The sequence below is a fragment of the Garra rufa genome, chromosome 18, assembly GCF_049309525.1.
Source record: "Garra rufa chromosome 18, GarRuf1.0, whole genome shotgun sequence".
Classification (NCBI taxonomy): Eukaryota; Metazoa; Chordata; class Actinopteri; order Cypriniformes; family Cyprinidae; genus Garra; species Garra rufa.
Window position 1 is genome coordinate 11,988,526 of NC_133378.1, and position 24,492 is coordinate 12,013,017.

The 24,492-nt window shown below is 39.9% G+C and overlaps 1 protein-coding gene across 1 annotated transcript in view; it reads right to left on the bottom strand.

Annotated features, from left to right (window-relative positions):
• The window catches only part of LOC141291198 (alpha-2,8-sialyltransferase 8F-like), a 122,590-nt gene that overhangs the window by 25,781 nt on the left and 72,317 nt on the right, over nt 1-24,492 (bottom strand). Inside the window, exons 4-6 of the mRNA XM_073823370.1 lie at nt 16,958-17,102; nt 16,693-16,805; nt 16,449-16,532 (exon numbers count right to left, since the gene is read on the bottom strand). Of these exons, the coding sequence (XP_073679471.1) occupies nt 16,449-16,532; nt 16,693-16,805; nt 16,958-17,102 (342 nt within the window). The remainder of the gene's footprint in view (nt 1-16,448; nt 16,533-16,692; nt 16,806-16,957; nt 17,103-24,492) is intronic.

Consider the following 24,492-nt stretch of genomic DNA (forward strand, 5'->3'; position numbering starts at 1 on the left):
GGTGGCTTGCGTGTCCGCAGAAAGCGCTCATCTAACTTGCTTTCGTGCGGCTCATGACTGTGCTCGGCGGGCCAGCTGATGTTAAGCCTGGCTACCGCACGAGTTACCACCTCCAGGAGCTCCTCAAACTGCGGTGACTTAACAGGCGGTTGGGGGAGATCAACACTTTCTACGTCAACCTCCTCGGAGGAAGACAAGAGAAGTGTTGAGACCTCCTCCCGGGGGGGAGAAACCGCAGTGCGGGCTTCCACATCCAGGAGGAGATCAACCGATCCGCCGGGTGAGGAAGGAGATAGGGGATCACCCGTCTCCATTCCCTCCAGCAGATCGAGCTGCGAACCCCACGAGTGCAGCTGCCGCTCCGCCTTAGCGGAAGCGGGGCCAGACCCACGAGGAATGCTGGTGAAGGCTCCCTCCTCGAAGAGAGCCCTCCGGGAACGGAGCACCCGCAGTGGAAGGCGCTCACACTGCGGACAGCCAGCCCCCTCGAGGGCTGACTGAGCATGCTCCGCTCCTAAGCAGAGAACACACAGACTGTGTGTATCCCCACCAACGATGAATCGCTGGCAGGGAGGAACACACCGTCTGTGTGACTGCTGCACCGCCACAAACTTCTTTCCCCTTTTTGACATTGCTCAAATAAAAGTTGTGCAAACTGGCACAGAAAAACAGCAATGCAAAAACCAGACAAACAGACCAACATAGAGCGCTTCGCTGAATGACAAAAGCTGAAGCCGGATTGAAACGCACGTGCTTTTATACCTCCTGGTCGCATTATGTCACCACATCGGTGACGTCACTCCCGTCATCCTATTGGTTGTAGACTGATTCAGAGCCAGGTTCGCCAATGGCATTCCCCAAAGCGTTGATGACGCAGTGTAGAGTTCCCGAAAGGGAACCAGATAATATGCTTTTCGAATAAGAAAATTAATGTAATGTAGTTAGATTTATCAAAATGTGGATGGACTCAAAGTTAAACTTCAAAATACATACTGTGAAACAAAAGGAGAATCAAGCTGACGTGGGGATAAACATAGGAATGACGACAGAGACTGGGCACTAGACACTAGGAAACACAGTGCTTAAGTAATAAGGACTAAACAAGGATAAAAAGGTAATACAGGTGAATCAAACGGAACTCGTTTGCGACGGTGGATGCTGCAGTGGTGCGTGAGGGTGCTGAGGGAAGCCCCACCCACTGCACCGCCGCTGAGGGCGAGTTGTCGCAGGACTCTGGGAATTTATTAATATGGATATATACCTTTGTATCTCCACCACGGTCGCCAGAGCCATCTGCTCCGCCTTGGCCCTCTGAATCCTCTGCGTCACCCTGGTTTGCCTGCTCTCTGTCTCGGGCTCCAAAACCACCTTCATCATGGCTGCGGCCTGGCTCCCACCTGGGTCCTTCTGCTCCAAGTCCCACCTGTCTTCTCCCTGGCTGATCCCTCCATCTGATCCACCCTGGCTCCTCCTGTCTCCTCCCTCCATCATCTCCACCCTGGACCCTGTTTGTTGTCCTCCTCCCAGTAGTCTGTCCTCTGCCCAAACCTCCACCTGGGTTGTCTGCCTGCCTTTATGCCAGCCTTTCACTGTCCCGTCACCATCCCTTCCTCCTCTCCTTGTGTCCTCCATCCCTCCCTTTGTTCAGTCAAGAATATTTTTAGAGAATGTTGGGAGTATGAATATAAAGAATTTGCAAGTGTTGGTTTGATTGTAGTGAAGGAAGCACAGATAATGGGTCTAGATGAGATTGATATTGCACTATCAGTGGCCATCCCATCCCATACCTCCCTGGTTGTTTCCATTTGTTGATTTAAACATCCATAAAGAAATTAAAAGCATCAACATGAACACTTTCAGTTGTGCAACAATAAATAAATCATGCATATTATTCAGTATTGCAGATATACACAGACGGTCTGAAAGTACAGCAGTTGCAATCTATATACTCAAATTAAACAACAAAATTGCCAGGAGATTCTCTGATCATGTATCTATATATACTTCTGAATTATTAGCCATAATTCTTGCACTGCAGTGGGTTGAAGAGGTCCAGCCTAACACAGCTGTGGTTTGTACAGATTCAGTCGTGACTCTGACAAGTTTACAGAGTGGAAAATCAGAGGCACAATAGGACATATTATATGAAGTCTTACAGAGTATATACAAGATAAGGCAGTAAAAGGTTACTAGTTTAATTTCTTTGTGTGCTGGCTCATGTTGGAGTAGAGGGGAATGAGAGTGTTGACTAGCTTGCAAAGAAGGTCCTGGAACAAGTTGAATTCCAAATAACAACTAGAAGCTAAAGTTCAATAACAAACTTTAAATGTTGGCTTGGCAAGCCAACCTGGGCAGCCTTGGGGCAAAAAAGCCAGAGCATCATGTGTCTGAGTTCTGGCACCTAAATGAAACACTGTAAAACTTCTTTGTCTTTGAACTGAGCTCTTAAAGATTTGTTATCCTGTGGCCTCCTCTTGTAGACAACATTAGCATTATGAACCACAGTAACATTCACAGCATTCCACAGCGAGTGCCATCCGTCAGCTCACGTTCTCATGAAAGCCGACACAAGGCTTTAAGTTTTACATGAAGCAGATCGCAAACACCTGAATTTAGCTGTTGAAGCATTCTGATGGGTGGATGGAATGAAATCGCTGGAATATTTAAATTTTAAAGGGGGTCAAATTCGTGCAAATGATCTAGTTTTATGAGCACGTACACAGAATGTATGCGTTGAAGGCACAGCTTTCAGTTTTAAATAAAAGCTTACAAACACCTGGATTTATTTTCATTTTACCTACTTTCACTTTGAAATCGGTGGAAGAGCACTGCCCTCCTCTTCAGTGGAATGGAATTGCTCCTTTAGAGGGGGCATTTTTTCTCAGCCAATGTAAGTCTATGGGAATTTTTTCATGTTCAAAAATTTATAATAAATAAACTGTAAATCTGATCAGTCTATAAAGATATAGCAACAATCTCGTGGTAGGGCCCAGGGCTCCGCCGAGTTTGGGGCTTGTGGTGTTAAAGCCCTAGGAGGAGTAGCTTATAGAAAATTTAGTCTCAGAAGATTAATAATAATAAGCTAAATTTCGATAACAAACTTTAAGAGCCAAACTGGGCAGCCTTGGGGCAAAAGAGCCAGAGTACGTGTGTCCGAGTTCTTTCATGTAAATGAAACACTGTAAAAAAGTCTTTGAATTGAGATCTGTTATCCTGTGGCCCCCTCTTGTGGACAGCATTAGCATTATGAAGCACAGTATCATTTCACAGCATTCCAGAGCGTGTGTGAGCTGTCAGCTCCCATTCTCATGTAAGCAGATGCAAGGCTTTAAGTTTTGCATAAAGCAGCTTGCAAACACCTGAATTTAGCTGTTGATGTGTTCTTATGGGTGGATGGAATGAAATCGCTGGAATATTATAATTTTAAGGGCAGTATAATGCGTGCAAGTTAGTTTTGTGAGTACGTACACAGAATGTACGCGCTGAAGGCAAAAGTGAAAGTAGGTAAGAGGATTGGAATTGCTCCTTTAGAGAGGGCATTTTTTCTCAGCCATTGTAAGTCTATGGGAAATTTTTCATGTTCAAAAATGTATAATAAATAAACTAAGTCTGATCACTCTAAAAAGATATAGTAACAATCTCATGGTCAGGGCCCAGGTCTCTGCCAAATTTGGGGCTTGTAGCCTTAAAGCCCTAGGAGGAGTAACGTATAGATGTATGTGGCCCAGTTCAATAACAAATTTGTTTGTGAATCACATAATTACTGCTTCTCAGCTAACTCAGAAGTCCTCTGAGAAATGTAGTCATGTCTGGATATGTCAGATTCATTGCTTCATTGCAGGAGATTCATTGCTTAATTGTTTGGTGATCCGATTCTCAGACCGCTCGCTCCACTTTTTCACGGATATAGGCTATTTTGACATATCCGACAAAACAATAACATATAAGTGTGAAAGCATATTAAAAATAATCCTACATGTTCAGTATTATGAATATTTCTATTCAGGTGTCACTATTGTCCTGTTAGATATTTAGTCTCACTACATTCCCAGTGGATCATTTTGCAATGAAAAGTACTTTTTTATAACTAAAGGGGTCATCGGGTGCCACATGCACTTTTACAAGCTGTTTGAACTGAAATGTTTGTTAGGAGTGTGTGTACACAACCACCATAGAATGACAAAGATCCACCCAGTAGTTTACTTTTAATTTAGTAAAATAATTTGCCCCTTCTCAAATCGAGCCGTTCTCAAATGCCTGTCGTTGTGCCGTCACACTGACAGAGGCCGCTCCTGCGACAGATAATAGACAGTAGTGTTTTAGTATAGACCTGCCCAGAGTCAGAATAAACTGACAGCACAGAGGGAATGTGGCCACCGATCTACCTAAATAGGTTCCTGTTTAAGCGAATCGTTTCTCACCATTATATGAGAAGCTGCTGCTGAAAAATGGATCTGTATCAACTATTCGTATTCCTGTCTCATCTCCACCAGAAGAAGTGAGTGTAATTTCCTTTTCTATGAATCTTTGCTAAACGCCTTTTCTAATAATGTGCTAAAGTTAGCGCGTTTCACGATGAATGAAAGTGTAACTTACATGCTCAGAGAACATGATTATGTCATCTTCTCTATGTAAATCCGTCTCAATATAATTCATAATCGCACGTTTATAATAAACAATGCGTTAAGGTTATACCTCAGTAAACACACCGCATTTGTATCTCTCTCAGTACACTACTGCCAGCACATACAAAGATATCAAAGTGACATTAAGTTTACTAATCATTCAGAAACACCTTGTTCGTCGGTGTCATCTTGTTCCGGGTCCAACTCCGGTTCAAGTTGATATGGTTGCACAGATGTGTTTTCAAAGTCTGGTGCGACTATTATTTCCCCAAATAAACCCTCAGCTGGCTAGTGTCTAGGCAACACCCCGTGTGCTATGTAATGACACACCCCACAGAACTGAAGGGCGGGGTCAGCAGTGGTTCAGATCATTTAAAGGGCCATGTACTGATATTGCCTGCAAAGAACAGAACTCAGTAACTCTGTTAAGAATGATAAAGATTGATATTTAGTTTTTTTTTTTTTTTTTTTTTTTTTTTTTGCAGTGTTGAACATTGTAGCCAATCACAGACAAGTCTGCTGAGCATGTCAACACAATGGCCAATGTGTATGTAGCCAATCACAGACATGTCTGTTCAGCATGTGAACACAATGGCCAATGTTTAAGTTAGTGAGAATCCGGCTATTGAGTTTTTACTTTTACTTTGGTACCATGACAACAATAGTTTGTAGATTAGTGAGAGTATTAAATTGTGAATTCAGCATTTTTAATTGAACCTTTAATTATTACAAACATCATTTGTGGGAACTCAAGCTGCATCCAAAAATGCTATGGGAACACCTTCAGCAAGACCACACTCTGAACACATGTGTAATCAGTCCAACGGAGAAACGAGACGTGACGGGCAGGTGACATAAGACCAGGAAGCTGTAAAAGTATGCGTGTCTCGATATCTCTCTGTTTTTGTGTGCTAGTTTTCACAACTTTTGTTTGAGAGAGATATGTCTAATAAAAAAGCGGAGAATAAGGGCCATAAAAAGCAGCAGCAATTCATTATGTGCGTTCCTCCCTGCCCTTGTTTCATCACCGGTGGCGATACACACAAACTGTGTTGCTTGCTTGGAAATGAAGCATGCAGAGTCAGCCCTTGAGGGAGCTGTTTGGCGAATGTGTATTCGCTCCCAGAGGGCTCTCTTTGCGGTGGTGCAGGTCCCGCTTCTGATGAGGCATAGCAGCGTGTAGCGTTTTATAGCTCAAAAGGGAAAATATTTATGATTAATTATAACTGGTTATAATTAATTACAAATATTTAGATCAGATCTCAGAATTAACCGTAGCAGAATTAATATTACAATTATTTGATCCGTTCGTCCGCCGAATAGATAGTATAATCATTTATCAATTCTAGGAAGAATTACGTTTCTGGCCAAGAAAGAGTAACTTTCCTACTTTAGTCAGTACTAGCAATAATTCAGTGAGATCCACATATAGCATGTAGCAAAATCAGACATTCAGGGACCTCGGATTATGAGCAGCACTCAGAGACAATAAATTGTGAAATATAGGGTATTTAATAAATGAATCTACGGTGAACGTACAACTACTAATAAAAACACATATATATACAAAGAAAGGAATTAAATGAGGAAAGAGAGAGAGAGAGAGAAGAAGAAGAAGAAGAATGGTAGTATTTAGTATCAAATAACCACAACCTAATGAGAATCATCAAAGAATCAATTCACCTTAAAAAGGGGCTCAACTTAAACGCATCTAAAATAGCGGTAAATAGATACTTGCATTGGCTTTGTTTGCTGAACAAGAGTCTTGATGCGGTAAACAATGGAGATTCTTGATGGATTCCGTTAAGAGAGTGAGCTGGAAGTTTCTGTAGTTCTTCTGAAGATAGGGAAATCCACAACGAGTCTACAAAGTTATTTGAAGATAAAACTACCGAAAGTTAGACTCAGTGATGAGTCTTGGAGAAGATCCAGAAGGTTGAAGAAAAGCTGAAGAGACTGCTGAAGAAAAAAGAAAAAGCCAAGATCTGCTTGAGCCCAGATCTTTTCAAATGTTCTCTGTCACACCCACGTTTGGGAGGACCGGCCAATCCAAAGCTTGGATTTTTGAGCGGGACAACTTTCTTGGCATATTTATGGGCCAAGTGGGCATGGGTTTTATCTGGGAATGCATATATGGGTCCTGCATGGCATATTTATGGGCCAAGTGGGCATGGGTTTGAACTGGGAATGCATATATGGGTCCTGCATGGAATATTTATGGGCCAAGTGGGCATGGGTTTGATCTGGGAACGCATATATGGGTCTTGAATGGCATATTTATGGGCCAAGTGGGCATGGGTTTGATCTGGGAATACATATATGGGTCCTGCATGACATATTTATGGGCCAAGGGGGCATGGGTTTGAACTGGGAATGCATATATGGGTCCTGCATGGCATATTTATGGGCCAAGTGGGCATGGGTTTGAAATGGGAACACAAATATGGGTCCTGCATGACATATTTATGGGCCAAGTGGGCATGGGTTTGATCTGGGAACGCATATATGGGTCTTGAATGGCATATTTATGGGCCAAGTGGGCATGGGTTTGATCTGGGAATACATATATGGGTCCTGCATGACATATTTATGGGCCAAGTGGGCATGGGTTTGATCTGGGAATACATATATGGGTCCTGCATGACATATTTATGGGCCAAGTGGGCATGGGTTTGAACTGGGAATGCATATATGGGTCCTGCATGGCATATTTATGGGCCAAGTGGGCATGGGTTTGAACTGGGAATGCACATATGGGTCCTGCATAGAATTTTTATAGGCCAAGTGGGCATGGGTTTGAACTGGGAACACAAATATGGGTCCTGCATGACATATTTATGGGCCAAGTGGGCATGGGTTTGATCTGGGAATACATATATGGGTCCTGCATGACATATTTATGGGCTAAGTGGGCATGGGTTTGATCTGGGAACGCATATATGGGTCTTGAATGGCATATTTATGGGCCAAGTGGGCATGGGTTTGATCTGGGAATACATATATGGGTCCTGCATGACATATTTATGGGCCAAGTGGACATGGGTTTGATCTGGGAACGCATATATGGGTCTTGAATGGCATATTTCTGGGCCAAGTGGGCATGGGTTTGAACTGGGAATGCACATATGGGTCCTGCATATAATTTTTATAGGCCAAGTGGGCATGGGTTTAAAATGGGAACACAAATATGGGTCCTGCATGACATATTTATGGGCCAAGTGGGCATGGGTTTGAACTGGGAATGCACATATGGGTCCTGCATAGAATTTTTATAGGCCAAGTGGGCATGGGTTTGAACTGGGAACACAAATATGGGTCCTGCATGACATATTTATGGGCCAAGTGGGCATGGGTTTGATCTGGGAATACATATATGGGTCCTGCATGACATATTTATGGGCCAAGTGGGCATGGGTTTGATCTGGGAACGCATATATGGGTCTTGAATGGCATATTTATGGGCCAAGTGGGCATGGGTTTGATCTGGGAATACATATATGGGTCCTGCATGACATATTTATGGGCCAAGTGGACATGGGTTTGATCTGGGAACGCATATATGGGTCTTGAATGGCATATTTCTGGGCCAAGTGGGCATGGGTTTGAACTGGGAATGCACATATGGGTCCTGCATATAATTTTTATAGGCCAAGTGGGCATGGGTTTAAAATGGGAACACAAATATGGGTCCTGCATGACATATTTATGGGCCAAGTGGGCATGGGTTTGAACTGGGAATACATATATGGGTCCTGCATGACATATTTATGGGCCAAGTGGGCATGGGTTTGATCTGGGAACGCATATATGGGTCTTGAATGGCATATTTATGGGCCAAGTGGGCATGGGTTTGATCTGGGAACGCATATATGGGTCTTGAATGGCATATTTATGGGCCAAGTGGGCATAGGTTTGATCTGGGAACACATATATGGGTCTTGAATGGCATGTTTATAAGCTAAGTTTGGTTTGAACTGCAATTTTACTAATTTACTAATTTACTAATTTTACAGAAAATAACTAACTTTTTTACAGTAGTTTTCTGTGATTTCAAATTACATTCATAACTTAGTAATATTACTAATAGTGGTGGGCTGTTATTGGCGTTAACGTGCTGCGTTAACGTGAGACTCTAATCAGGCGATAAAAAGAATATCGCCTTTAATCTATTCTCAAAGTTGGGTTGGGAACTGGGTCTAAACTACGCAAGATATGATGACTTTCACCTTGATATTTTAGTGTGGATGACGTATACCTAGCCACTGTAGGAGGTGAGAACGAGTCTTCAATCTGTGTGTATGCCTACTGTGAGTGTGAAATGACCACATCAAACGAGACGTGCAAACATGGATGCACCTATGAAGCCGCCGGGTTTGCTTCAGGGCAGGTGCGTTTCTAGACCCTGCACGTGCCCCAGTAAAATCTCAAGTTTGAGTTATAATTTACTTTGATAATCCCAAAATAAAGACATTAAACTATATGCAACAACTGAATTGACGCTTCTAAAAGCAACGCAGTTTAATCGAAGACTATGCACACAGATATCCATGCCCGCACGCGTCTGTGTATTTAAGGGGAACGCGCACGTCGTGCAGCCTTTTGCGAAGAAGTACTTGGTTACACAAGTTTGTATAGTTAATTATGTTGTAAATGCAATTGTCAAGCAGTTTGTGATGCATTTTGGAAACAGGAGATGAGTGCCTGGTCTAATGTGCCACCTGGCTTGAGAAACCCATTCTCAAAGACTACCTTTTAGTCATTATTTGGGTAGCACACATATTCGGATAGCCTTCAGCAGAATTCAAATTAGCCATTTTAATCTAGATTAATTTCAAAATTACAGTGAGATTAATCTAGATTTAAAAAAAAAATTATCAACCAGATTGAGAACCTTTGGAGCATCCTCAAGCAAAATAACTATTAGGTTGAGAAGCAGTTCACATCAAAACAGCAGCTCTGGGAGGCTATTCTGACATCCTGCAAACATATTCAATCAGAAACTCTCCAAAAACTCACAAGTTCAATGGATGCAAGAATTGTGATAGTGATATCAAAGAAGGGGTCCTATGTTAAGATGTAACTTGCCCTGTTAGGATGTTTTTGATTGAAATAGCTTTTGATTTCAGTAAATATGACCACCTAATGCTGCAAATTCAGAAAATGCCAATTTTCAGTTCTTTACAACCTATAAAATGTTTTAACTCTGTTGTGAATAATAATTTGGAACAGTGCATTTTCAGTTTTTTATTTTTGAAATAAATACTGTTATCATTAGGAGGTTTTTTTTAATAAAATTCAAATTATGCCCTATGGTTGATGACTTAAAAAATTATACTGACTGTCATTTGCATTGACTAATTATGAAAATCGGAGAAAGATATAATTTGCATAATAATTTGGAACACGGTGTAATTTGAAAGTAAATCTTATTAGTTTTTATTTAGATGTATTTTACATTAAAACTCTGTAATTCTAAAAAAGTAGAATATGTATAAAATAGAAAATCAGTCTTAAAATCCACAAATCATGTAACCATGCAATAAAAATGCATTTAATTTTTTTTTTTTTTGTACAAAGAAAAAATTAACCAATAAAGAGTGAGTGTATAATTTATTTGCATTAGTCGTGTCAAAAAGCAATACCACAGTAGTCCAAATGACAATACGTTTGCAGTCCTCTCTGGTGGAATATACAGTAGGATGATAATTTAGTGTGGGAAGCAGTGAATAATTCAAGTTGTTAAATGCTGAAAAGGCTATAGCGAATTCACTATAGCTCAGTTGACGCGCTTTCTTATTTAAATCATGCATTACTGGCTGAAAGTGAAACACGGCAAATTGCAATCTATGACGGTACTGGCGACAGCCAATGAGCGTTTGATTATCGCTGCCTTTGATTATTCTGGCCAATGACTAGTAGGGAGCCGTTTCCCGGTTAAATTTGAATATGCTGATCGGCTTCTGTTGCAGTCTGTTTCGGTCGTTCCTCTAGCAACGACTTTCACGTGGATTATTTTACGTCTGACTGTTTAATTCATATTTTGAGCGAGTTTTGGTTGTGGGATAAAGATTGAGAACAAACAAACGCGAATATGGACTTTTACCAGCAGCTAAAGATCATGCAAACTGCAAAAGGTAGGTACCTTTTACTATTATATAAAGTTCTATAGACTGTTACACTAGTTACATTAAGGTACTGAAGTGATATACTAATCGCGATTACATATCTTAGTATCCTCCCAGTGTGTGTTACAGTGTTTTGTTAGTATTAACTAATACTGTTAGCTGCGGCTAGGCGGTAACTTTATATTTATGTCTTGCCGAACATATGTAGTGAAAGAAATCTGCAGCTCACTTGAATAGTCAAATACAGACAGTTTACTTAAGATGTAATTGACCTAAATACAGTCACTAATGTTTTGATTCAAGATTAACAAACCAGGTTAGGTGTCAGTTACTGGATCTGTGCATTTTCTTCTTAAAGTTACAGTATAATTAAGCTTAACGTTACCAGTCGGTCTTAATTATAATCAAACAACAAAATTCTAAAGAGAAAATCATTAAATGTACTTAACTTGCCTTTGTATTAGTCCTATTGTTTGTAACTACTTTGATCGTATGTTGAATGCAATACAATATTATAAATAACTATACTGTGATGTATTACTATTGTGAAATAATATGGTCATATCGTGCAACCATGCTAGTTTTAAGATCAAACTCACAAAATGTGACAGAACTTCAAAATGAGTAACCTAAGAACACTGTTATGTGAACTCATCTGACAGAGAGAGGACCTGAGTGAAAGCATGATCATTGGACTCCATGGAGAAGAATACTAGATGTAAACCAGGATTTTGGATCAGCTGTGCAGATTTGTATGGAGCCGGTGAGTACATTTTCGCAAGCCCATGTCTGTCAGTAAGTAGATAATGTCTTATCAAACAAATTAATTTTAATTTAATTGATTGCTTGTGTGTGTTTCTCCTTATGATCCAGAAGTTTTGGGAATGAAAATCTTCTAATCTTCAGAGGAAGTAAGTATTCATTTTACATTAAGACTCACTAACATTAATTTATTTTTAAAGGAAAGTTCGTAGTATTTTTCTTCAGTTTTTGTTTTAAATTTGTTTTTGTTTTGTTTTTTACCCCCAGCTGATTCAGCTGATTCCTGTCCATTTGGGGAGGACTGCTCTTTATCTGGTGTGTCTGTCACTTCTGGTGCAGAGTCATGGACCTTTTGTTGTATGTTTTGTTTTACTTATTCTCACACTACATTAATTATCAGAGCTACAGTGGTGCCCAAAATTATTAGAACAATAGTATTTAAACTACCTTAACTAATGGTTTAAACTTATTTATTTCATTTGCTATAGTGTGTCAGTATGAAATATCAGTTTACATTTCCAAGCGATCTTTTTGCCATTAATTATAATAATCAGTGACACAATAAGTATGAAAACAAACAGTGCTTCGCACAGAGGTCTAATCTCATCATTTAAATCCAGAAGAACTGTGGCAACATCTCCAAGATGCTTAAAGAAACCTACCAGCAAAGCAGTACTGTTAAAAGTTTTAAGCACTTGTGTACAAATTCTGTAAAATGAGAATGTTGATAAAAATGTCATAAATGTTTTCTTTATCAATTAACTTCTTTTAACTAAATTAAATCAACATTTGGTGTGACCATCATCTTGTGTTTAAAGCAGCTTTTGAACACTTGGTGCACTTGCGGATAGTTTTTCAGGTTTGCAGGTGGGTCTCTTGAAGCATCTTGGAGACGTTGCCACAGTTCTTCTAGATTTAATCTGTCTCAGTTCTGTTTCTTCATGCCATTCTGTGCAGAGTGGACGATGATAAGATCAGATCTCTGTTTGGAGCACTGGCTGTTGTCAAACTAAAATCTTACTGGATTATTACATTTAATGGCAAAATTAATGTTTAGAAATATAAAATAAATTACCCATTGAAACACTACAGCAAAAGATAGACATGACTGAATTTAAATCATTTTTAGCTGGTAAAAATACTAGTGTTCTAATAATTTTGGACACCACTGTATATGGAGCCCATGGGAGTCAGTAGAATATTGTGGATTAAAATAAAATGATGTGGATGAAATAGAAATGCATTTTCAGTTAAATTTCACCTCGGAGCTCTGAATAACTGGTAATGAAAAATTCAATAATCTAAATTTACATCTGAAACTAATAAAATTGTTAATCTTGACAATTTTGCAGATGTATTGGTTTTGTATTTATTCAGTTTTAAAGGACTAGTTCAATTCTGGCACAAATATTTCCTGCTGATAATTTACTCACCCCTGTGTCATTCAAGATGCTTGTGTCTGTCTCTTTTTCTGTCAAAAAGGTTTTTGAGGAAAACATTCCAGGATTTTTCTCCATATTTAAATGGGAGCCAAGGGGTTGAAGGTCCAAATTTAATTGTCAATGCAGCTTCAAAGGGCTCTACATCATCCCACCCAAGGAATAAGGGTCACTGGGAACTTGTAAAGCCCTTTGAAAGCTGTATTGAAATTTTGAAACCTTTATCCTTGACCTTAATCCCACTGAAGTCCACTATATGGAGAAAAATCCTGAAATCTACTCCTCAAAAACTTGACTTTCTTTTCGACTTAAAGGTGCAATGTGTAATATTTAAGATTATCTCTAGACAGAAATGCAATATAATATAGATAACTATGTTTTCAGGGGTGTATAAAGACCTTACGTAATGAGCCATTATGTTTTTATTAACTTAGAATTATCAGTTTATATCTACATACACCGCGGGTCCCCTCACATGAAAGCCGACATTATGTTTCTACAGTAGTCCTGAACGGACAAACTGCTCTACAGATCGCGTTTCATCACTGTTGTTCAAGCGAAAAAACACTGACACAATGATGAACAAGTAACAGTAATATTCACAATAACATCGTTTTATTTAATTATCAAGTAAATCGAATTCCCTGATTTATAAAAGAAACTTCATTATTCTTTGCTGTCTAAAACGATGACAGCTTAATCCCGTGTCGGCTGCCGTAGCTTCTGTGAAGGGAGGGGTGAGCGGTGGACTAAACCGTTGGTTGCAATTCATAGCCTTACTGCTAGATGCTGCAAAAAATCTACACACTGCACCTTTAAAGAAAGAAAGATATGAACATCTTGGATTACATGGGGGTGAGTGAATTATCAGGAAATATTTTCTAATAGTTTTAAGGTAAACATATATTTAATTAAACGTTTTAATGAAACTGTCCCATGTTCTTTTAATTTAATTGTGCTGTATTTCTTAAAAAATAGCTGAAATGTAAAATGTAAATTTTATATGGCATTTGCACTGACTTTGTATTGCAGACTGTTTTTTGTCTTTTAAATAAAAATGTTAATTTTCCACCTTGAGCATGCTTTGACACTTTATTGAAGTTTTTTTTATTGTAAATATTTGAGGGGGGAGGGGGGGGTGCTGCCGGGGCGTCCGGGTGTGTGACTAGGGCGCGGATTCCGGCACATCCCGGGGGGGCGTCTGGGGCGGCCTGGACCTCCTGGGCGTTGGCTGGCCCCCATGTGGATCCCGGGTGCAAACCCACTTTAAACCCCTTAGGGCAGGTGGGGCCCAAATGGGTCTGTCATGAATTGCCCGATTAAGACCCACATAAGACCCTTACAGATCCCACTTAAAACCCACCTGGGAATCCACGGCGTGCCCCCATGTGGATCCCAGGTGCAAGCCCACTTTATAACCCCTACAGACTGGTGGGCCCCAAATGGGTCTGACATGTATTGCCCGGTTAAGACCCACATAAGACCCTTACAGATCCCACTTAAAACCCATCTGGGCATCCACGGCTAGCCCCCATGTGGATTCCGGGTGCAAGCCCACTTTAAACCCCTACAGACTGGTGGGCCCCAAATGGGTCTGACATGTATTGCCCGGTTAAGACCCACATAAGACCCTTACAGATCCCACTTAAAACCCATCTGGGCATCCACGGCTAGCCCCCATGTGGATTCCGGGTGCAAGCCCACTTTAAACCCCTACAGACTGGTGGGCCCCAAATGGGTCTGACATGTATTGCCCGGTTAAGACCCACATAAGACCCTTACAGATCCCACTTAAAACCCACCTGGGCATCCACGGCTGGCCCCCATGTGGATCCCGGGTGCAAGCCCACTTTAAACCCCTACAGACTGGTGGGCCCCAAAGGGGTCTGACATGTATTGCCCGGTTAAGACCCACACAAGACCCTTACAAATCCCACTTAAAACCCATCTGGGCATCCACGGCTGGCCCCCATGTGGATCCCGGGTGCAAGCCCACTTTAAACCCCTACAGACTGGTGGGCCCCAAATGGGTCTGACATGTATTGCCCGGTTAAGACCCTTACAGATCCCACTTAAAACCCATCTGGGCATCCACGGCTGGCCCCCATGTGGATCCCGGGTGCAATTCCACTCTTTGGGCAGGTGGGGCCCAAATGGGTTTGACATGAATTGCCCAATTAAGACCCATGCAGTACCCTTACAGGTCCCACTTAGTAAGTCTGGGCTTCCACAGCTGGCCCCAATGTAAATCCCGGGTGCAAGCCCATAATGGGGCCCACATTTGCCGCCCATGAAGCCCTCATCTGGGCCCCACATGTCATTGCTGGCTGGGATGGTGGGTCACGAACAGGCTTTGTTGTTAGAACAAGAAGTAAACACTCTCTTGATGAAGGAGGCCATCGAGGTCTGGGTTCTACAGCCGGTAGATCAAGTCTGAGGACTGGTTTGTAACAATAGATTAAAGGGCACATATTTTCACATCTCCATCCTCCCTCAGTACAGGAAGTTCCTGAGATACACTTTCGGGGACAAAGCATACCAATACCAGGTCTTCCTTTCGGTCTGGCTCTCTCACCCCGCACTTTCACCAAGTGTATGGATGCCGCTCTCTCGAAAGCTGAGGCTTCCGGGCATGCGCATACTCAATTATATCAATGATTGGTTGATTTTAGCTCAATCAGAGCTGATGACGGCACAAATCGAGATGCTGTTCACATGAAAGAGCTGGGTTATGGCTGAAAGCCAAAAAGAGTGTGCTATCTCCATCTCAGAGAACCACCTATCTAGGCGTGGTGTGGGATTCAACCATGACACGTCTGTCTCCTGCTCATATCAAAACAATATTCACATCAGTCAGGAGAGTCAGAGAAAGCAAGACACTCATTGTCAAGCAGTTTTGAATAATGTTGTGACTGATGGCAGCTGCGCCCAATGAGATACCATTTGGCCTGCTGTACATGAGACCCTTGCAGTGGTGGTCAAAACCAAGGGGTTCTCCCCGAGAGGAAACCCGCTTAGCATGATCAAGGTCATTCCGAGATGGTTTTGTGCCATAGACATGTGGAGAAATCCTTGGTTCCTGTCTCAGGGCCCGGTGCTGGGAGCTCCTTGTCGCCATGTAATGCTAGTCTCTGAAACACTTTCTACCAGACGTGAGAGACTGCCATGTCTCTCACGTCTCACCTCAGTTGTGGTATTGAGGGTGGAGAGAGTGCTGTACATTCACTCCCCCGACCTACAATCCCTGCCAGACCTGAGACTCGAACCCGAACCGGTTACAAGTCCGACTCTCTAACCATTAGGCCACGGCTGCCCCATACATGTTATTGAAGACATGAGGGGTACAGTCTTTTTTTTTTTTTTTGTAAATTATGCCTTTAACAATTTGCCTATTTAAGCAGCACACTAGGTTTTATACTTACTATCAGAAAATTAACACAAAGAATTTTATCAAACATATATAAGTTGTGTATATTATATTGTTAATGGTTTCTCACCCTCTCAAGATCTGACTGGGATTGATTGTGATCAGATCAGTCTTCAGCCCAACATCACTGTTATTAATGGGAGCCATGTTACACCTGCAACAATCAGAAAAAGGTTCATCAATTAAGATACTTGTTCAAATAAAGATGTTCACTATGTTACGCTGAATAAAACTTAACAAAGGTGTGTGGTTCTGATATTTCTATAATAGTGACATAACATGTGTAAGTATTAAGTAAGGTTCTGTAGTTCAACCTGATCACATAATCAGCACTGTCAATCTCTCTTCCACAATTACTGTTTTTCAGAATCCCTCCACTGCCCACCACAGCACACCGATCCAGATGATGCTCACTCCAGGGAAAAGCCTTCAAACCAAAGCAAGGAGTCCATAAACATGTTGAACAGTGTACATGATACTGAGAACAACCTGTTGTCTATATGCAACAGGTGATGGTATTGTATTGCAGATTTCATATTTAGAAAGCAGGTGATCATTTTGGCTGTATATGACACATACCTCAGGCAGCAATTTGTAAAGTGCTTCATTCATTTTGTAGCTGGGATACACTTCATACTCATAGGGAATTATTTGATGCACAGCTGTGTTTTGCTTCGTCAGGTATAGATGGCCTGTGGCATTACAACAAGAATGCAGTGATGCTCTTATGTAGAGAAGAAGAGAGAGAGAAAGATATGTTTTAAAATGTATGCTATAATTTAAAATTGTACATGGTGTCCTGCAATGTTCTGGCGTATTGTTTACCAATTCCTTACAAAAACCAGTGAGCTGCCAGGCAACATTTTAAAGGAAGTTCCTGCCCTCATTCTCATTACAGCAGAACAATCAAAAAATAAAATGGGTTTGAAATGAATGGGCAAGGAGATCAAAGGTTATCGAAATAATATCTGAAGAAAGATTTCTGAACGAAAGGCAGAACCATAAGAAGGTGACACAAGGGACAGACTCAAACCCAGCCTCCACATTTCACTCAGCTCTACCACAGCTCAATTTTTTGTCCAAATTCTAAGACAGCCTTGCATATATTTAGGGCCCGAGCACTACAGTGCGAGGACCCTATTGGAATTGCTCCGTTTATTATTAGGGCCCGAGCCCAAAAGGGCAACACACGTTGGAATCTGCCGTCGTCCGGACGCCACAGAGGCTGGGACCCGGGCGTGGTTCAGGGCCTCTACAGCGCCCCCTGGAACACAGTTTGAAAACTTGATGTACTGCGCACACATACTTGCACGTATTGATATGAAACTCGGTACACATATAGAACTCATCGAGCTGAACAACTTTTGTACACTATGTCATGGGCTCCACGCAACAGGAAGTGAGATATTTAGGGCTGTTTAAAAAGCGCATGCTCTGGAATTTAACGTACTCCTCCCAGGATTTCTATAGGATTGTCACCAAACTTGGTCAGCATGATCTCAAGACATTGAGGACGCTAAATTGCGAGGGGATTTTTGATATCTCGAACGGTTTGGCCGTGGCAAGGCGACAAAGTTTTGGCGAGAAATGAGAAACAGGAAGTGTCTAATAACTGTTGCACACATTGCCTGATTCTGATGATACTTCACCAGTTTGTTCGTTGTATGATGCCGATTCCATAAATGTGACTATTATGAGTCAAAGTTATAGCGCCACCAACTGGCAAAAGGAAACGTGTCATTTTCAAAATGCTTTGAAATCAGCCTCTTAATTTTACTCGATTTTCTTTAAACTTCATCAAAATCATGTCAAAACATGGCCGATAAAGAATATGTAAAGGAGTCGATGATAAATCAAATGCTGTTGCCATGGCAACGTGTCAAACTTTAAAATTAGATTCCTGTCTTTTCAAGGCAGATAACATGCTTAGAATTTCATGAAACTCAACACACACATCAATATTAATGATAGTTAGACACTGGCAAAAGGTCATAAATGGGCGTGGAGCAGGCACTCTATAGCGCCATCTTTTGACAAAAGTTGGGGGGTTAGTTTTTCCAACAGTCACCAAACTCTGTACTTATATTGTTCTCATCAATCTGGACAACTTTCTAAATCAAACTCATTAGCTAAGACCAACAGAAAGCCGGCTATTTTGATTTGAATGTGGATTTTTTGAAAAATCAGGTTGAAAACAAATTCACACTCCTCCTAAGAACAACCAGCTGTTCACACCAAACTTTTTTAACATGAAGAGAAGATTCAGAAGATGTTAAATTGCGAGCGGATTTTGGATATCTCGAACGGTGTTGACGTGGTGATTTTTTAAAGATGTAGTAAAAAACATAACCCTAATTTTTTATATCTTTAAAGTGCAGCATCCAAACTCTTTAAAACTTTTTTCACACAGAGATCTAATCATTCTGAGCAAGTGCTGGAAATAAATTTTATACAAGCTTCAATGAATTAAAGAAAATTAAAAAAATAACTCAGAAACCTGCTGTCACTCTGGGTGAATGTCTCTACTGTATGTGTGTGCGTTCAGTCAGGCACAGAGAAGCTCATTATTGCAGGGGGGAGGGGTGAGAGGCAGAGAGGGTGACAGAGTAGAGAGCCATCCTACAGACCATCTTTGAACAAAAAATGCACATACTGTATGTAGTGTAATTACATAAATATGTCTGATCTTTGAGAGTCTGATATTTTGAGAAAATATAAAGGGTCACTAAGTCTTTCATTGTTTGTATTTTGCAGTTGTTGTTTTTTATTTATTTTTTACTTAACTGTACCATGAACTTGTCCTATTCAGTCACATAGCAAAAGATTAAGAAAAATACAACTTTTTAGCATGAGCAATTTATCTTCATTGATAGACAATATTTACATAGTGTTATTTATTGAATATAAAATTATAATAATTAAAAAATTCAAGACAAACTTTGACAACAAAACAAACATTGCTGTTATCTCTTCAAAACATCTGAAAACCATCATTTTAAGATCAGTTATATATATATCGCCCCATTAAAATACTCAACTTGATTTTTAATTCACAGTACATAAACTATATATGAATACTTTTTTTAGCTTAATATTAATTAACATTAATAAATGCTATTTATTTATTGGTCATGTTAACTAATATAGTTAATTTTAACAAATGAAACTGGATGGCAACATTTTATATTTTGTGTGTATGTGTCTGTGTGTTGATTTTAAAGTCTAACCCTTTCAATTCTGTAAACTTAAAATCCAAACTAGCAGATGGTTACTGTGAATGCATGTGCCAACTGGGAACCGTCTTCCTTATTGATTCTTAGTTATGTAGCATTTAAGAGTGATGTCTTATAACAGGAGTCACCAGCAAAGCAATATCCACACAAAAATTGTACAGATAGGTAACAATGACATTTAAGCAGAAGTGGTGGACGTAAAGGAAGCAATAATAACATTTTGTTATCATCATGAATCATGTTTTTATCATCATCATCAGAAAATAGGGAAAATGTAGCATACTGGTTCACAGTTGGCATTTATCTGAAGTCCTTGCATTGATTGCATTTAATTAAATCAACATTATATTTGGTCAGTCTGATCTTGAGGCCTTAGAGATGTTAAATTGTGAAGATCTTGAGTTTTCATTAAAGGGCATGTCCGTGGTGGCCTGACAAAGTTTGATGTTTCTGCATAGACATAGAAGTTGTTATAACTTAGCCTGAAAATGTCTGATCTGCCACAAAATTCACAGGTTTGGTAAGAGTCCTGGCCTGAAGACACCTAAAGACCAATATTCAGATATTATCATAGCGCCACCTGTTCGCAGCAGGATATCTCATATATTTCACTAACTCAAACATACCAAGGTCAATCTGCACTAAACTTCATATGTTTGATAATAGTGCTGGCCTGAACACATCTACATGCCAATAATCAGTTATAGGCATAGCGCCACCAGCTGGCAGCGGCAAGTTTGGCACATTTAAATGACTTATGACATATTTTTTCTATATTTACTGTATTAAAAGCATACTGCCCACCGTTTGTTGTTTTCCTGAAGCCACCGGTCGGCGGTGAGCCCAGGTGCGAGGGCCCGTTCATCGCTGCTCGCAGCTTTAATTACTATTATTATTATTTTTTTCAATGTTTTGGGGGATTTCGGGGACCTTAACATACACGAAAACTCTTGAAACTTTGCACACACATTGGAACCTGTGGCCATCAGGGCCGGACAGACTTTGACATAGGGGGTCACCTGGGGGGGGGGCATGGCACAGCGTTAAAAATTGCGACTTTTGAAGGGCTCTGGAGCACACAACGGTTGACCTACAGTCACCAAAATTCATACACATATAGACCTCATCGGGCCGAATAGATTTCACAATCATAGTCCGTGCTTCAACAAACAGGAAGTCGGCTATTCAGGGATGTCTAAAAAGTGCATGCAATGGAATTTGAAATACTCCTACTAGGCCTTTCCACCGATGGCCACCAAACTCGGTCAGCATGATCTCAAGACATTGGGGATGCAAAATTGCCAGGGGATTTTTGATATCTCGAACGGTTTGACCGTGACGGGGCGACAAATTTATGGCGAGAAATGAGAAACAGGAAGTGCCTAATAACTTTGACATACTTTGTCTGATTTTGACCAAACTTCAGCAGTTTGTTCGTCGTCGGATGCCGATCACAGAGATGTGACTATTATGAGTCAAAGTTATAGTGCCACCAACTGGCAGCAGAAAGCGTGACGTTTTTGAAACGCTTTAAACTCAGCCTCTTAATTTTACTCAATTTGCTTCAAACTTCATCACAATAATGTCAAAACACGACCGATAAGAATCTGTGAAGGGCGTTATCCATAACTTTTATCATGTTGCCATGGCAACGTGTCAAACTTTAACTTTAGTTTTTTGTGTTTTTGAGCCACTTAAAATGCTTAGAATTTCATGAAACTCAACACACACATCTGTATTAATGACAGTTAAACACTGATAAAAGCCCATAAATGGGCGTGGAGCAGGCGCTCCATAGCGCCACCTTTTGACAAAAGTTGGGGGGTTACTTTGTCCTACAGTCACCAAACTCGGTACATATATTGGACTCATCAAGCCGGACAACTTTCTAATTTACACCCATTAGCTACGACCAACAGGAAGTCAGCTATTTTTATTTAAATATGGATTTTTGGAAAAATCAAGCTGTGGAATTTGTAATACTCCTCCTAGACCTTTCCACCGATGGCCACCAAACTCGGTCAGCATGATCTACAGATATTGGGAATGCAAAATTGCCAGGGGATTTTTGGTATCTCGAACGGTTTGGCCGTGGCAGGGCGACAAATTATGGCGAGAAATGAGAAACAGGAAATGTCTAATAATTTTGACACACTTTATCTGATTTTGACCAAACTTTAGCAGTTTGTTCGTCGTATGATACCGATCACAGAGATGTGACTATTATGAGTCAAAGTTATAGCGCCACCAACTGGCAGCAGGAAGTGTGTTGCTTGCAAAACGCTTTTAAATCAACCTCTTAATTTTACTCAATTTGCTTCAAACTTCATCAGAATAATACCAAAACACGGCCGATGAGAATCTGTGAAGGGGTCCTTGATACATCAAACGCTGTTGACATGGCAACGTGTCAAACTTTAACATTTGCAGGGCTCTGAACCGGTTTAAGGAACGAAAACGAAAAACGAAAACAAATGACATTAAACAGGAACAAAAACGAAAACAAAATCAATTTTAATCGTTCTGAACAGAAACAGAAACAGAAATTCCAAATTAACCGGTTAATAACGGTATTTTTATCGTTCTCTTTATTATATCAATTTGGCAGACCAAAAACATGAATTCAAATTGTGTGTGCAAATGCGACGGTGACGCATACACCGTGAAATGCCTGCAAAGCAGACGTCATAAGCAGAGCCCTTTGATGCGACGAGCTTAAGGTTACCAAGCACCTGGCTGTTTCATGTGCAAAGGTATGTTTAGGTTTAAGTTATTGTAGCCTAATTAAAACTTGTAGTTAAAATTGTCTATTGTTTTTAGTTCTCTTTTGTTTGAGTGAAAATAGCCTATAATAGGCTATGCATATTAGGTAAGGAATAATTAAGTCAACAGGTTTTTATCGCAGATTAAGCCGTGTGGTCAGAATGTGAAGCGGATGGTCTTGAAAGGGCTTATTTCGCTATAGTATTATCAAACAAGAAAATTGTTTTTAAAAAAATGATTTGCTCATTTGTAACGCGTTTCCAGGCACGCCCATAGCCAGCTATGAGGTCACCGAGGTCCGGCCCTTGGTCATTTTTGTATATTCAAAAATAAAATGCCAAGCTCTCTGAATGATTATAAAGCCGTTTAAACCACCTCATATCGCATGAGTGTTTGCAATTCATGTTGATGCGAGAAGCTAGCGCAGTGAACGGGGCTTGAGAGCGCGTTGAGTGAGAGCGCGTGTGCAGCCTCCGTTTGTTGCCAGATCCACCTATTATACGTGTATTTTTCCAATTTAGTGTGACACTTTGGGACGTTTATAAAGTGGAAAGTTGAACGTTAGTGTTACTGATATATTAATCTTGTTTAAAAAACACAAGCTTTGAACTTATTTCGGATATCTTTTTCTCTGTTTTTGTAATTGCTTGTTTTTCGTAGCAATATCTGGCAACATTGTACTTTCATTAAAAAAATCTTCTGACGCTAGGCTATATGTAGTGCATTTGAGGGTTAATATAGCACAATTTTTTTAACACCTTACTTCGGACCGCGCTAATTTTCAAACCCTGGTTGTGAACTCGTTTACTTTCGGTTTTAAAGACAAGAAGTTCAAATGACACGAACACGGAATTTGGTTTAATCATTTGTAAACATAATGCCAAACATGTTATTAAAAGGCACACACTATCTATCTATCTATCTATCTATCTATCTATCTATCTATCTATCTATCTATCTATCTATCGTGCTGTGCAATAAAATAACGTTATTAACCGGTATTTTTTCTAGAAAACCGTTCTCGGAACGTATTGTTTAATGAGGAACGCAAGAACAGAAACGTTATAATATCGATTCTACTCGGAGTGAACCGAATGGATTTTTTTTCCGTTTTTAAGCCCTGAACATTTGTTTCCTGTGTTTTTAAATATAGCTGTGAATAAATTCATATCACTCATAGCAGAATCAGACAGTTCACACCAAACTTTGTCAACATGATGCCAAGATACTGAAGATGTTAAATTGTGAACGGCTTTGGGACATCTTGAACGATGTTGATGTGGTGATATATGAAAGTAACAATAAAAAAGATGAAGAGTTATTTTCATATATCTTTAAATTGCATTATTCTAACTCATCAAAACTTTTTACATATAAAGAACAAGAAATTCTTAGGAAATACGTGTAGTTTCAAAATGTTATCATGCTCAGAGGCCCCAAAAACATTAAAAGTGTCATATAAATTTGGCAGATTAAAGCTCTAATACCAGGTATGAACACTAGAGGTCCTCATAAGATAAGGAAGCGTTTGACCTCTAATGCTATTTAGCTCATTGTCAGTGTATAAGAATGACAATAATCCATAGAATCAGTTGATATGTACTGTACTGTCAGTGTACTTTTACATAATTATTTTGTATAGGTGCTTAAAGAGCATTCAAATCTTTTTTTATCTTTTAAGGAAAAATTATATAATTTAAATACATATATACACTCTCACTCATAGAACAAAAAATCTTATAAGTATGACACTATACTGCTCAGTTCACTTAATTAGAATGAGAAACAAATACAAAAAGGCCAAAAAAATCAACTAAGTTAATATGTATTTATTTTTAATATATTTGTTTATAATTATTTCACAGATGCTTATAGATTATTAAAATAATATTTAAAAATGCTTGTAGACCATAAAACATGGTAACTATTTAAAATAGGGTCTCTTTTGTTAACAATGGTTAATGAACTAACAAACATGAACAAACAACAAACAATATATTTGTACTCGATTTTCTTCAAACTTCATCAGAATAATGTAAAAGCCCTGATGCATCAAATGCTGTTGCCATGGCAAATAAATAAAAATAAAAAATACATTCAAATATTTGTTTCCTGTGA